Raw genomic sequence first — 13895 nt, 5'->3', positions numbered from 1 at the left:
GGAGAAAGGGAGACTGGTGGTGTGGTTCAGGCGTGGTACTAGGCGCCAGGACTCCTGGGTTCTGTTCCAGGTCTGGGACAAGGGGGCGGTCTGGTGATGGATAATAAGACAGAAAATATTGTAATGCCACTGTGTAAATCCATGGTATGTCCTCACCTTGAATACTGCCTGTAGGTCTGGTGCCTCATCTGAAAGAAGATAAGTTGCAGGGGAAGCACAGAGATATGGGCACCCCAAATGATTAGGCATGTGGCACAGCTGTCATAGGAGGAGCGATTAAAAAGGGTGGGATGGTTCAGCTTGGACAAAAGGGCAGGGGAATATGATTGAGGTCTATGAAATCACGACTGGTGTGGAATAAGGACGTGCTATTTTCCCTTCACCTACCGCAGGAACCAGGGGTCATCCAATGAAATCAATAGGCAGCAGGTTTACAACAAACAGAAGGAAGTGCTTCTTCACCCAATGTGCAATCAACCTGTGGAACTCCTTGCCAGGGGATGTTGTGGAGGCCAAAACTGTAACTGGGTTCAAAAATGAATTAGATAAATTCATGGAGGACAGGTCCATCAATGGCTACTGGCGGAGATGGTCAGTGATGCAACCCCATGCTCTGGGTGTCCCTAAACCTCTGGCTGACAGAAGATGGATCACTTGATAAATTGTCCTGTTCTCTTCATTGCCTCTGAAGCATCTGGCATTGTCCATTGTCAGAAGACAGGATACTGGGCTGGATGGACCATTGGTCTGACCCAGTATGGCTGGTCTTATGGTCAGAGCACTGAGCTGGGAGTCAGGATGCCAGGACTCTGTTCTTGGCTCTGCGGCTGAGTCACTGGGTGACCTTGAGTTGGTTGCTTCTCTGTGCCTCAGTTCCCCTATCTGTAAAATGGGGATTATATCCACCTTAACCCATTAAAGTGCCCTGAGCTCCAGGCTTCATTACTGGAGATCAGGGGCCTGGCTGGAGATGCCCTGACTCTTTGCTCCCCCGCTGAGTAGGTCATGCTGGTGCTGGCGTAGCCTGTGGCAGGAAGCTCCGTCTCTGCACGGCACAGAGGTGGGGAGGGAGGTTAGAAAACGCGCTGTCTAGATCTCAGCCGGAGGGTCAGCCAGAGACTTAGCAGCTGGTGCTGGAGACAGCCAGAGAGCCAGCTGAGCAGAGCCAGCCCCACAAGCTGCAATGCAGAGGCTGGGGGGGTGTCTCCTCCTGTTGCTTTTAGCAGGTGAGTGCACGGTGCTATCAAAGTCCCTGGCATTTAGGGCTAAGCTTTGCGTGATTTGGGTGCGCACGCAGGGCCTGCTTTTCAGAGATTTCCAATTCACCCAGCCTGCTGGATCCCAAATCCCCACGCTCTCTGCAGGGCCAGGACAGCTCCAGCCCTGCCTGCCAGGCGGGGTTCGGGGATGCCCCAGCCAGCTCCAGGCCAGGCTCCAGGGAAGCAGGAGGCAGGAAGCCCTCTGTGCTGGGGAGAGGCCATGGGAGATACGCACCTTCCCAGAGTCAGGGATTCATCACAGCTTCGCTTGGTACCCGTCGGGCAGTGGTACCACCTAGGCGCTCTCGAACCAGGTCTGGGTACTGCCCGCCCTGGGCTCTCTAGCCTCATACAACCAGGGGCCCTATCACCAGACACTGCTCACTCCCCAGTCCTCTCTCAACACCTACTGTACGGCTGCCGGGCGAAGGGAAGGCCGGGAGATAGGCAAGGGAGAGGGGCATGTACTCCCCACTCCCCCCAACGCTCCATCGGACAATGCGGGAGGCCGGGATGGGGGGGGGGCTCTGCTCCGGCAGCCTCCCTCCTTTCCGTCCCCAGAATAGCAGCTGTTTTGTCTCGGCTTCTCCCTGGGGATAATTTACTGCACCCCTATCTCCCGCCCCGCCCCGGCCTGCATAGCAACCTTTGTCCCAGCACCTCCTTTGTTCCTGCTGCTCTGCTCGGCTACAATCCATCGCCCCCAGGACTCTCCAGCCGGCGGAGTGAACCCCCCTCCCCTCCGGAAGAGGGAGCGGGTCTTGTCCCTTCCCTCCCTCTGTTAACTGAAGCTGGGTAATTTGGGGGTGCTCTAAAAGACACCCCCTGATTTATTCTAGGACTCATGCAAAACCTATAGGACTAAACTTCCATCGGGCTGGTGAATGCTCTGGGCCGCCCAATACGGCCTGCATATTCTCCCCTGCATATTCCAATCCTTCAGTGCAGCCAGCACGTTATTATTAATTATGTCTATTACGGCAGGGCCTAGGGGCCAGCCAAGATGGGGGCCCACTGTGCTGGGGGTGAACAAACACAGGGGATTAGACAGTTCCTGTCCCAAAGAGCTCACGAGCTAGGCAGAATGGACCCAGGGTCAGGGAGCGTTCGCCTTCCTGGGTTTCCACATGAAACTGCTGGGGAATTTTGGACATTTTGGCACCTTCCAAAAATTTGGGGGAGTTTCTGACACATCTATTTGGCAATTCGAGAACATGTCTGCCCTTTTGTCCTCGATTCGGGGGGAAAAGCATTTCCAATATTTTCCCCGGCCGCTTCTTTGCCCCCTCCCAACCCATGAGATCTACAGTGTGCCATGAAAATTGCACTCTTGGCCCATGGTGGCCCCGATCCTGTGAATGACAGCGGGCAGGTGGGCTGTGGTGCCCAAGCAGCACCCAGCTGGAATCAATGCCCAAGCGCCGTCAATCACAGAATTGGGGCCACGCGCTGGGCACGCTCCGGCCCTGGTCAGTCATCCAGGGACTATGTATTCGAATAGTCCCAGGGAGTTCAGTGGGGCTGCTGTCATACAGAAAGTTAATTAGAATCATTACGATGTGTATCCTTGGAGCCCGTACCCCACTGTGCCTGGCGCAGCACAAACGCTGAATGAAAAGTAGGGTGTGAACACCGTCTTTGCAGGATTGGGGCTTTTCTCAGCCTCCCCAGCAAGGGCAGGAGCACCCGGGGGGTTTAGGGGTTTTGCAAAACCTCTGGTCCCCTTTTTGAGGGCTTTGGGTTTAATATAATTTAACCCTCCCCTCTCAACAAATTCATTTCTAAGTAACCCTAACTCTGGGCTAAGCAGCCAATCCGGGGCTGGATTCTGCCCTGAGCGATGCCTGCCGAGGGCTAACGTAACGCGCCAAGCTGAGCCCGAAAGTCATCCCCGCTCTGCTTCTGGGCAAGAGAAACACGGGAGAGGGTTTGAGCTGCGGAGACAGGATCGAGCCTTCAAACCACTGGTGCCAGTTCTTCAGGGGAAGGATGTTCTGACAAGGAAGGGGACCTGGGATCTGTGACCCAGGATGGCTGGTTTGGGGTTCAGTCTCAAAAGCTGTTCTTGGGGGTCCCCAAGGCCGCAGTTGGGATCTCAGAACTGGGTTCCCTATCTGAGAAACGCAGGTGGTAAAACCCATCTTTGGGAGGTGCTTTGAGATCCATGGTGGAAGCGCCTCTGTGCGGTTGCTCTTGGTGGAGTTTCTATCTCCTGTCTTTTCCTCCCCTCAGCCAGGAAGGAAGCAGGGACCCTGCAAGTGAGGCAAGATCCTGCCCAGATCCTGGCCCCCCTGGGGGGCTCGGTGGAGCTGTCCTGCCAGATCCACGCTGCCCAGCACTGGGAGAGGCTCCGTGTGGAGTGGAGGAGGGAGGGCGCCCTGAGGGCTCTCTGCCAGGTCGTGCTGGACAACACCAGTGTCTCCAACTGCTGCAAGGGCATGGAGGGCTGTGATGACGCCCGCCTCGGCTTCACCTGGCACCCCCCTAAGTTCACCCTGAGGATGGGCAACATCAGTAAAGATGACGTGGGGCAGTACATGTGCGTAGCCACCGTGGAGATCCCGGTGTATCTGCAGGCCGAGGGCAACGGGACGATGCTGAATACCTCAGGTAGGGGGGCAGAGGCGCTGCCAGGGCAGGGGGGGCACCTGCAACTCACTCCCAGTGGGGCCAGTGGGCCTGCTCCAGAGATCAGCACCAAACAGGATCAGCCCCTAGGTGAGGGTGAGGAGGGGTGAACTGGCTCCAGGTGGATGGGACAGCGTCTGAGAGCACTGCCCGGTCCCTAGGAGAAGGGGGAGCTGTTCTCTACAGCCCCACTTACTGGGAGAGCCCCTCCCCTCCCCCCGGCTGCACCCCACAGCGTGGTGCTAGGTGGGGGTCTCTCCATCCCCCTCCCTGGTCAGACGTTGAGTTTCTCACTTCCCATCAGGGCTGCATTTCCGTTCACATGTGCCACCCACGGTGCGAGCTGCCAAAACCACAGCGCGAGCCGCCCGGGGCCCTGCATCCTGCAGCCCCCTCGGTTGCCTCTCTCCTCCCCTGCCCCCTGTGGGCCCCTCTGCCCCCGTGGGCTCTGCACCCTGTCTTCTGCCAGCCTCCTCCCCGGGAGCTGCACACCTGCTTCTCTGCCTTGTGGCTCTATGCACACTGCAGACCGTGTCTCCTGCAGGCCTCATAGGGCCACCACCCGAGCGCCCCCCATTGTACCCAATACCCCCACCCTCTGAGCACCCCACACCTCACTTTATGCCCTCTGCATCTTCTGTGCCCCAACCCGGTACCCTGGGATGCCTGGTGTCCCGTGCACTCTTCCCCTTGTGTGCCCTGCCCACCCTGTGTTCTGCCCCCTCGCCCCTGCCCCTCGGGTACTCTCGCTGCTGTGTTCAGGTTTCGCCCCTAGTCTGAGGTCTCTGTCTCCTGCGGCATCCAGGTTCATCTCCTCTAGACGCGTTAGATTTCACAGGGTTCGCTCTCCACCCCCGTTTCCCAGCCAGGGGTCCCTGAGCAAATAGGCATTGGGCCCATGCTGGGAGTGGCTCCCAGTTCAGGGCTGGCTGGAGCCCTGCAAACACAATTCCCCAGCCGGGCACCCTCTGGCCAATGAGTGAGGAACACAGATGGCCTCTGTGCTAATTGCTGGGTGGTCCCCAACGAGCTCCCTGCAGCTGGCTCGCTGGGTCCCCAGCTGTCCAGCCCTCTCAGCATCCCCTGGGCGTGGGAGGGGAAGCCAGGCCATAGCGTCTGTGCCCCACACTCCAGCCAGCTCCAGCAAGGGGATTGGCCTCAACCCTGCCCGTCACGGGTTGTGATGAATTTCCCTCGCGCATCCCATCACTGCCACGGAAAGAGCTGATGTTGCACCGCGTTTCCATCCGAAGCCAGTGTGGCTAATCTAACTCACGTGCCCATCACCGTGGCATCTAGCAGCCCAGGGCATGGTTCAGGAGTAAGGCGGGATGGTCTTCAAATAATTGAGGCCGAGTTGCGGCCAAGACGTGGAAAATCATGGCAAAGTAATCATGGGCCTTTATTAATAGCAGTCATTTGGAGAAGCCGGAGTAGACCTACTTGTTTAAGAAAAAATTGCTGGAATGATAGAAACACTCAAGTCTTATGGGATGCATGCGAATTTCTTTGACACCCAGCCCTCACACTATAAAATTCGGAAGACTGAAAGTCGTAACACAACGGGAGTCCGGTTGCCGTAGCCTTTCACCCTTCACAGGTGTCGCATGTTTGTGCCGTGCTAATGGCACACTCGAAAGGTCTGCGAAATGGTGCACCGGGCAAAGAAAGCGACTTCAAATCCAAATGGTGGTGGCGTGGCGTGGGGGGGCAGGGGGGAGCCTCACATGGCAGGAGCCGTGATTGCCGCAGGATCGTGAATGAAATAGGGCCGTCTTCCGGAGCGCAGTAAGCCCTGGCCAAAGCAGCCCCCTTCCCCCAGGATGCAGAGCAAGAGGGCTGGGGAAGTTGTGAAGTGACAGATGTTTATTTCTCTCGACAGCAGCAGACGGAGGAGGTTGGCTGAGGAATCAGAGCAGAGGTGAGAGGCGTTAAACCTGCAGGATTACACCCGCGTGGGCCCAGGGGACCCCGGAGTCACGCCCATCCAGACCTCCCCCACTTTGCCCCTCCAGGAGACCCGGGTCACACCCACCCAAACCTCTCCTGTGGCCTCCCGATCGCTCGTTGCTACACTTGGACCCCGGGTCAGAGCGCCTGGGCCAGGCCCTTACTGCGGCTAATGAGCCCTTGAAATTGATTCTGGAACATCACTTTGGCCGCCAAAGCCGGGAGGCCCCTGCCTAGCCCCCACTGCCCACGCCTGGCCCAGTGCCAGGCATGTCCCACGGCAGCGAGCTATGGAGGTGGTGCCCCAGCAAGGAGCCTGGAGCAGAAGGAGTCACTGCCCGGGCCTGCGGGGCGAGTGGCAGCATGAGGCCAGGCCAGCACTTCCCCTCGGACGGGGCTCCAGGAGGGGGGTGCTGGGGACGGGACAGGGTGGGGCCCCCAGAGAGGCTGATGGCTCTGTCCGGCTGTTTCAGACCTCGTGCTGTGGCTGGGCCTGGCTGGAGCGCTGGCCGTCACCACACTGCTGCTACTGCTGGCCGTGATCTGCTGCTACAAACGCAGGCGCAGAGATCCAGGTAAGAGCCCCCGGGGGACTCCCGCTGCAGCTCATGTCCCCAGGGATGGAGCAGGGACCCTGCCCTCAGCAGTGGCTAGCTGTCTGAGAGACCCTGGGCCTGGGGGAGGCGTGGCGAGCATCCCCCAGGGATCTGTGGCCCCATGGGCCACCTCAGTGAGCGACCCCCTACCTGTGGGAGTCACCTGGGCAGAGATCCCAGCTGTTCTTCCTATGCTGCCAGGGGCTGGCTGAGCAATGCTGCCCTCCAGCGGCTGCAGACGGCAGGGACTGTTAAAGAAGCTGTGTCTACACACAAGAAGCTGCGTGGTTAAAATCGCCCCTTATCCCCAGGCACGGCAGGGGAGTTTCAGAACCACCCGCTGGGAAGCTCCTGCCCTGGCCCCTATCCCCTATCCACTGCGATACAAGCTTCCTGCGTTCCCACGTCTCTGAGGTGCTCAGCTGGTGCAAACCAAGCAGGGGCGAGCTGGGGTCTGCACTGGGACGGCAGACTTCCAGCGTGGTGCTGATGGCTGAGGGGATGCTCCTCTTCCACCAGGCAGAATCCCAGTGGGAGGCCAATGGGCGCAGAGTGGCTAGAGGTGACACCCCTCCTGACCGCTCCTGGTTATTAAAGGCTGCAGCGGGTATTTACCAACAGTGGAAGCCGTTAGCCCTGGGTATCTAGGACGGATTCCTTTCTGCTTCTTGAGCCCCCTGCGCTGTCTCATCCAGACACAGGGCCCTTTCTCATTTCCTGTCCTAAGCGGCCATCGTAGGGTTGCTGTGTGGCTGTTAAACAGCCGCCATGTCCTGCCCCAGAATGGGTTGTACTCCAGGGGGCAGGAGAATGCAATTCTTGGGTATCGCATTTGGAAATAACTCTGAAGCTCCTCCAGGAGGAAAAGCTGGGGGTAATAGAAGATCATTTCTCCTGTGTGTTTTGCCCCTTTTGCCTGAGTGGGTCCTGGCTGGGTGGTTTCCAATCAGAGGAGATTGATGATATGAGTCAGGTATTTCTCTGGGGCAAGCCTGTTTATTTACAAACAATGTCCACAAAGTCCTGTTTCCCTGAACACAGTAGGAACAAACAACAACAGGCAGCTTGCTTGCTCATAAATACCAACCCTGCTTTTCCAACAAGTCCTCCCCACGGAGCTCTCTCTCACCCTTTCAGCACCATGCTCACAATGACTTCTCTTGATATCTGCTGGTTTTCTGCCTCTCTCACATACATAGCTTGCCAAGCAATCCCCTCACCCATGCGTTTGCAAGCAGTCCAAGGGAAACCTCTCAGACAACACGGCTTAACTCTGCACAGGTGTTGCCAGATGGTCGATTGCCTTGGGCGGTGGCTTCTGTTGTCTCCCACGATCTCACACCACAAAAGGGCTTACTTGCTCCTTCCTTTTAGGCTGAAAGAAGTATGCTTGGCACACTCAGCGGCTTTGACCAGGTCTGCTTGACGGCAGCCATTAACGCTTTCCGGTATAACCTCTGTTTGAAATCCAGGGCAGGCAATCTACGTGAACGTTCTGTTCCGCAAAAAGCAAGAGGAAAAGAAAGACGGTGCCCAAGCCAGTAGCGAGACAAAGCAGAGCAGCCTCTACATCCAGGAGTTCCAGAAACGGGGGCACAACTGGAGGCCTCCAGTTGCAGAACGGAGGCCTGGCCCCATGAAAGCTTCCAAAAAGGCCTTCTCCTTTAAGCAGAGGACAACGGAAAGGCCATGAAGATCCGTGCAGCGCTCGGATGCCCCCAGTCAGAGCCCTGCCCACTCTGCTTCTAAGGTTCTAACCCTGCCCCTCTCCAAATGGACCTTGGGGCTGCCTCTCACTGGAGTTAAGTGCCGCCCATGCGCTCGGGGCTGCACAGAGCACAGCACGAAGAGGGTCCCTGCCCTGCTGTGCTTATGATCAGAGAGACCAAAGTGGGGGGACTGGGTGCCCAGAGGGAGGAATCGCAGAGGAGAGTGTTTGGTTTGTTTGCTGTGGCCAGGGGGGAGAGGCAAGTGCAGAGCCGGGAGAGAGGCCAGGATTGGGACAGCGTTGAATCTGAATCCTCTTCTCAACGACATTCAGGTGCTTAACCTCCCCCTCACTTGGTTTCAATGGGAGTTAGGCACCTAAATACCTTAGGCAGCTCTGGGCCTTGGAGCCTTACAATCCTACCGCTCCTCCATCAAGGGAGCACAGGGCCTTTCCCCCCATGACCTCCGGGCCATTCAATGGGAGTTACCCTGAAAGGGAGGAAAAACCCTTCTGGCCAGGAGGAAATCTGTGCACCGGGGCGCAATCCTGCCTCTATGGCAATCAGTGGCAACGTTCCCAGTGAGCTGAACAGGGCCAGGACCGTGTCTGTCTGTGCCCTTTAGCGAGTGAGGAGCCAGACGCGAGGGGCAGGTCTCTTCAGCGGTGCCCGGAGGTGCTGTGCTCGGGAGCTGCCCAGAGGCAGCTTGGTCAGACCAAGGGTCCATCTAGCCCAGTGTCCTGTCTGCCTACAGTGGCCAGTGCCAGGTGCTCCAGAGAGAATGAACAGAACAGGGAATCATCAAGTGATCCATCCCCTGTCACCTGTTCCCAGCTCCTGGCAAACAGAGGCTAGGAACACCATCCCTGCCCATCCTGGCTAATAGCCACTGATGGACCTATCCTCCATGAACTTATCTAGTTCTTTTTTGAACCGTGTTATAGTCTTGGCCTTCACAACATCCTCTGGCAAGGAGTTCCCCAGGGCAGCTGTGCGTTGTGTGAAGAAATACTTCCTTTCGTTTGTGTTAAGCCTGCTGCCTATTAATTTCATTTGGTGGCCCCTAGTTGTGTTCTGAGAAGGAGTAAATAACACTTCCTGATTTCCTTTCTCCACACCAGTCATGATTCAACAGCCACCCGCTAGCGTTGCCCAGCTGGGCTGACGGATGGCACGTGTGCTGCTTCTCATTCAGCCCTGTGGCTTGGTAGGGGAGCCCTCTCGAGTCGGGGACTAGCTGGGATGCCCACCGGGCTGGCCGGGATTACAATGTCTCGGCGGACGGGCTGCCAGATGACTTGTCCATGGCGACCGATGAAGAAAATGGCGAGGAAATGTCGTAAACTCTTCTCCAGACTGTTCATGCGTAGAGGGCGTTGCAGTTTTGGGGTAACTTTATTTCCCTTCGGTGCTCCCTCAAGGGCACCTACTTAAGGTTTCCGGCTCCTAGTGGTGCCTCTTTCGGGCGGGGACCTGCGTCTCTCCCCCGCCTGACTGGGGTTTTCAGGCTGCACGGCTCCCGGCCGTACACTGTGATATCCCAGCAAGTTGGTCAGCCTGCAGGCCAGCGCTTGGGCTTTGCTTTCTGCCTGAGGGCTATAAAGAGGGTGGCCAGCAGTTATAAGTTACCAGCCAGCTCTGAACAAGCACCTTCGTTCTTAAGGCAAAACCATTACAGAGTAAACCTAGAAAGACAAGTTGTCGTCACCCATCAGTCTTACGGGGCCCTGGGAGGCCAATGTCTTTCCGGAAGGGTTGGGGCCAGACGCTCCCATCCTCTGGCTGGCTCAGAAAGATGCCCTGAGGAAGTTTAAACCTAGCCTCCTAATACCAAAAGACCTTTCTTTGTTTGTTTAGGTCTGAAAAAACCAGTTTGAATCAGTCTATTCCAGCCTGGAGTTGGGGGGGGGGGTGTTAAGTAGACTCCGGAGGTGTTTATAATCAAAGTTAGGGTGACCAGATGGCAAGTGTAAAAAATCGGGATGGGGGTGGGAGGTAACAGTTGCCTATATAAGAAAAAGCCCCCAAAATAGGGACTGTCCCTATAAAATCAGTACATTTGGTCACCCTAATCTAAGTGATTCACCTTAATCATCCCCCACCGCTTTGCCTTCCTGGACACCGGCCCTGGCAATGGCAGCCATAGGTTGCTAAATTTGGTTGGACCTATTCCTGGAGGTTTTGTCATGTGACATCATCTTTAATTAAAGATTAATCATTCCTTCCTGGAGACTCCAGGACAATCCTGGAGGCCTGGCAACCCTAATGACATGCCCTGGCCCACAAGTGGCACGTACGCCGTTCATACCTTGTAACACAATATGGTCTCCAAAGATCGTGCATTCAGTTGCAATATCTGTCACACACTGTATGTAATAAGCATGTAGCAAGGCAACCTTGTCTAGGGGTAGAGCAGAGGCCTTGGCTCGGAATCCTGGCTCTGCCACTAACTCACTGTGAAATCGGAGACATCACCGTCCCTGTTTGTGCCTCAGTTTCCCTCTTTGTGACGTGGATATAATTCCTACCCACTTTTCTAAAGCACTTTGAGATCCTTGGATGAAAGATGCTTTTGTAAATGCAATGTTTTTTATTACTGTTATAATTATTGTCTGTATTATTTATGGTTTTTTTCTTCTCAATGGATTCTGTACAATGGACGGTAAAGCAAAGTTGTCCGAATGCAACACTGTCCTTTGGAATTTGTCACGTCTTGAACTCTCTGCCCACTTGTTCAGATGCAGGCCGGCTTTGATGGCCTTTTCGAGTCTGCGTCTGACGTCTGTATTGTTAAAAGAAAAGCAGGTGTGTTGATCAAACAAGCAAAGCTGTGGATAGTTTTAGAAGGCAGGGATTGGGTTTAACGCTTTTTTCTGCCTCTTCTGATGTATAAAGAGGACCTGAAAGTTGAGCTGGGTGACTAATGGATTTTTCAATTCACTGGTAATTTTTGGGGGGGAAATCGGATCAAAATGATGACAACATTTTTCATAATTTTTCAGCAAACCAAAAAGCTGAAGAAAATTTCATGTGGAAGTGAAATGTTGCGGTAAATAAAAAATTTTGCCCAGCTCTACCTGCCAGGTTTATTTAAAGAGCAATTTTCCCCGTTTCTTGCTTACATCAGGTATTGAATTTTTTCCTTCCTAGTTTCCTGGAAGCCTCTCTGTAGAAAAAGGAGGCGGAGAGTATCATAGATACCAGGGAAGTGAAAGTTGACTAAATGAGAGAAGAAGTGATGTTTTTTCCAGCCTGATCAAAAGTATTTGGGTTTTGTTTGATTTTTGTTTACGTATTTAACGCAAATGCCTAACGAATAGCTGGGTGGAAAGCTCTCTGAGTTCGAATCACTGTCCCATCTGTTCAATGACAGGCAGAGAAAGCCTTGAATACGTATCTCCAGCTCTTCCCAGGAGTCCTCCAACAAGACAAGGGAAGACCAGACTTAATATTTGTAAAGCTCAAACACACAAAACCACATTAAAATAAAACATGTGCAGGCTTTATAAGGGGCACTGCCCCATTTGCCCTCCTGATGCAGGAGTCGTGGGATGAAATTTAAAGGCCACGTCATATAGAAGAAAAGGAGTACTTGTGGCACCTTAGAGACTAACCAATTTATTTGAGCATGAGCTTTCGTGAGCTACAGCTCACTTCATCTGATGAAGTGAGCTGTAGCTCACGAAAGCTCATGCTCAAATAAATTGGTTAGTCTCTAAGGTGCCACAAGTACTCCTTTTCTTTTTGCGAATACAGACTAACATGGCTGTTCCTCTGAAACCTGTCATATAGAAGGTCCGACTCGATGATCACCATAGTTCCTTCTGGTCTTAAAATCTATGCGGGCAGCTAAACTTGGAGACAGAGGGGCCAGGGGGAAGAGTCTCTCTCTCTCTCTCTCTCTCCAGTGGCTGGCTGCAATACTGAGGTTTCTTCTGCAAGGGATTCTTACCTAGAACAGAGCCGTGGGCCATCAGTCCAGCAACGGCTGATTCTTAGCTGCATGGAAAGCCCAGGAATGTCTGGCTAACATGGTTCCTGGATTCCTGGCAGGGCCCCCCCCCCACCACTTGGATCCAATCAAGCCCAGCAGTAACATACACCGGGGCAGTCCCATGATCTGGGGGGCTCTCTCTGGGCCTGCATCAGGAAGCACAGCTTGGCTGGACCAGAGGAGGTGGCCATGAGGCTTCTCTTTGTGCTGCGAGAGAAGGTAACGAGACTGAGGCCCCCCTTTGTTTTCATTTGGCCAGCGGGGGCCTAAGCCCCGCGCCAGGGGCAGGATCCTGGGGCACATGGCTGCAATCGAGGTGTAACAGCATGAAAGGCGAGAGCCAACGATGGCATGAGCACCTCAGCCCTTGAGCTCTGAACCGTCATGGTCCATTGCTTTCACGCTGCCCCCGCGCTGTCAATGTGCCATGGGTCCCTGATGGCCTAGGGGCCCTGCAGGAGCTCCTCGGGGGGCAGACTGCATCCGGGCTGTGGGAATCACGCCTGCAACATGGGGGATTGGCACTCCTCGCTACATGCCCAGTGCAGACGAGGCTGGGGTGGACCACGTATTCCAGCTCACGACTGCGCGGCACCAGGGCCTGGCGATCCCTGCTCCCCCGTCCTGCCATCTCCAGGCTCCATCCTATGCCATCCTCAGCCCAGGTGGCCGGGTGGCCAGCAGCATCCCCAGGGCCTCACCCCAAGTGTCCGGGTGGCTAGCAGCATCCCCAGGGCCTTGCCCCAGGTGGCTGGGTGGCTAGCAGTGTCAGCAGCATCCCCAAGGCTTCAGCCCAGGTGGCTAGCAGTGTCCCCAGGGCCTCAGCCCAGGTGGCTGGGTGGCTAGGAGCATCCCCAGGGCCTCAGCCCAGGAGGCCAGGTGGCTAGCAGCATCCCCAGGGCCTCAGCCCAGGTGGCCGGGTGGCCAACAGCGTCCCCAGAGTATAACTGGGTCACAGAGGGGGGTGATACGGGGCCTGATTCTCTCCTCAATCACTCTGGTTGCTCTCTGTAGCCCGTCCCTGGGGGATCCCCTGCCCCGCCCGGCGTTGGCACAGACGCCGATAGCTAAGACGAGCGGCCCAGGAACGGGCCCTGGCTGGAGTTCGGTGCCCTTTGCCCCTGCCCTGACGGGTCTCTGGCTGCAGAGCCTAGCAGCTACATCACATGGGTGAAAAGAAAAGGAGCACTTGTGGCACCCTAGAGACTAACCAGGGTGCTGATGGTGCAGTGCCTGGCTTTGCCCGGGGAGGGCGCTCTGAGTCCACAGACCAGCATCGCATCTTAGCCTGGGTGGCAGCTGGGGTGTGAGATTCCCTGCTGGGCCAGGCTTTGCTCAGTCCCTGGCTCTCGCTCTTTCTCCTTCTTCTCTTCTCCCTCTCTCCTCTCTGGTCTTTCTTTCTTCCCCTTCTCCAGGGACGAGGGCGTGATCCCCGTGATGCTGTCAGCCCAGCCGTGTCAGTCCCAGCCTGGCCCAGTCACCCCTGCACCCCTCAGTGCCTCGCAAGCCCCCCAGCTCCATGAGCTGCTGGTAGAAGGGGGAGATGGGGAGAAGGATCTTGGGGCTGGGGGCTGCAGGGCTCCATGTCTCTTCCGCAGCCCTGGGGGGGAGCATCCTAGAATCACTTATTCGGGGAGGGTGTGCTGTTAGCACTTAGAGCAGGGGACTGCGATTCAGGACGGCTGGGTTCTAGTCCAGTCTCTGTAGAGTGTGACCGTGGGCAAGCCAATGCCCCGCTCCGTGCCTCAGTTTCCCCATT

General features: G+C 55.8%; 1 protein-coding gene across 1 annotated transcript; it reads left to right on the top strand.

The window, feature by feature from the left end:
* Positions 1 to 1096: 1096 nt before the first annotated feature.
* TMIGD2 (transmembrane and immunoglobulin domain containing 2) lies at positions 1097 to 11104 on the top strand. Its single transcript, XM_075123215.1, has 5 exons — positions 1097 to 1226; positions 3492 to 3869; positions 5770 to 5808; positions 6311 to 6412; positions 7906 to 11104. Exons 1-5 carry the CDS (start codon positions 1184 to 1186, stop codon positions 8124 to 8126), a joined length of 783 nt encoding a protein of 260 aa, XP_074979316.1. The 5' UTR covers positions 1097 to 1183; the 3' UTR covers positions 8127 to 11104.
* The last annotated feature ends 2791 nt before the right edge of the window (positions 11105 to 13895 follow it).

Source organism: Caretta caretta, chromosome 25 (assembly GCF_965140235.1).
Source record: "Caretta caretta isolate rCarCar2 chromosome 25, rCarCar1.hap1, whole genome shotgun sequence".
Lineage (NCBI taxonomy): Eukaryota > Metazoa > Chordata > Testudines > Cheloniidae > Caretta > Caretta caretta.
Note: the sequence above shows the minus strand (reverse complement) of the source record. Positions and strands in the feature narration are given on the sequence as shown.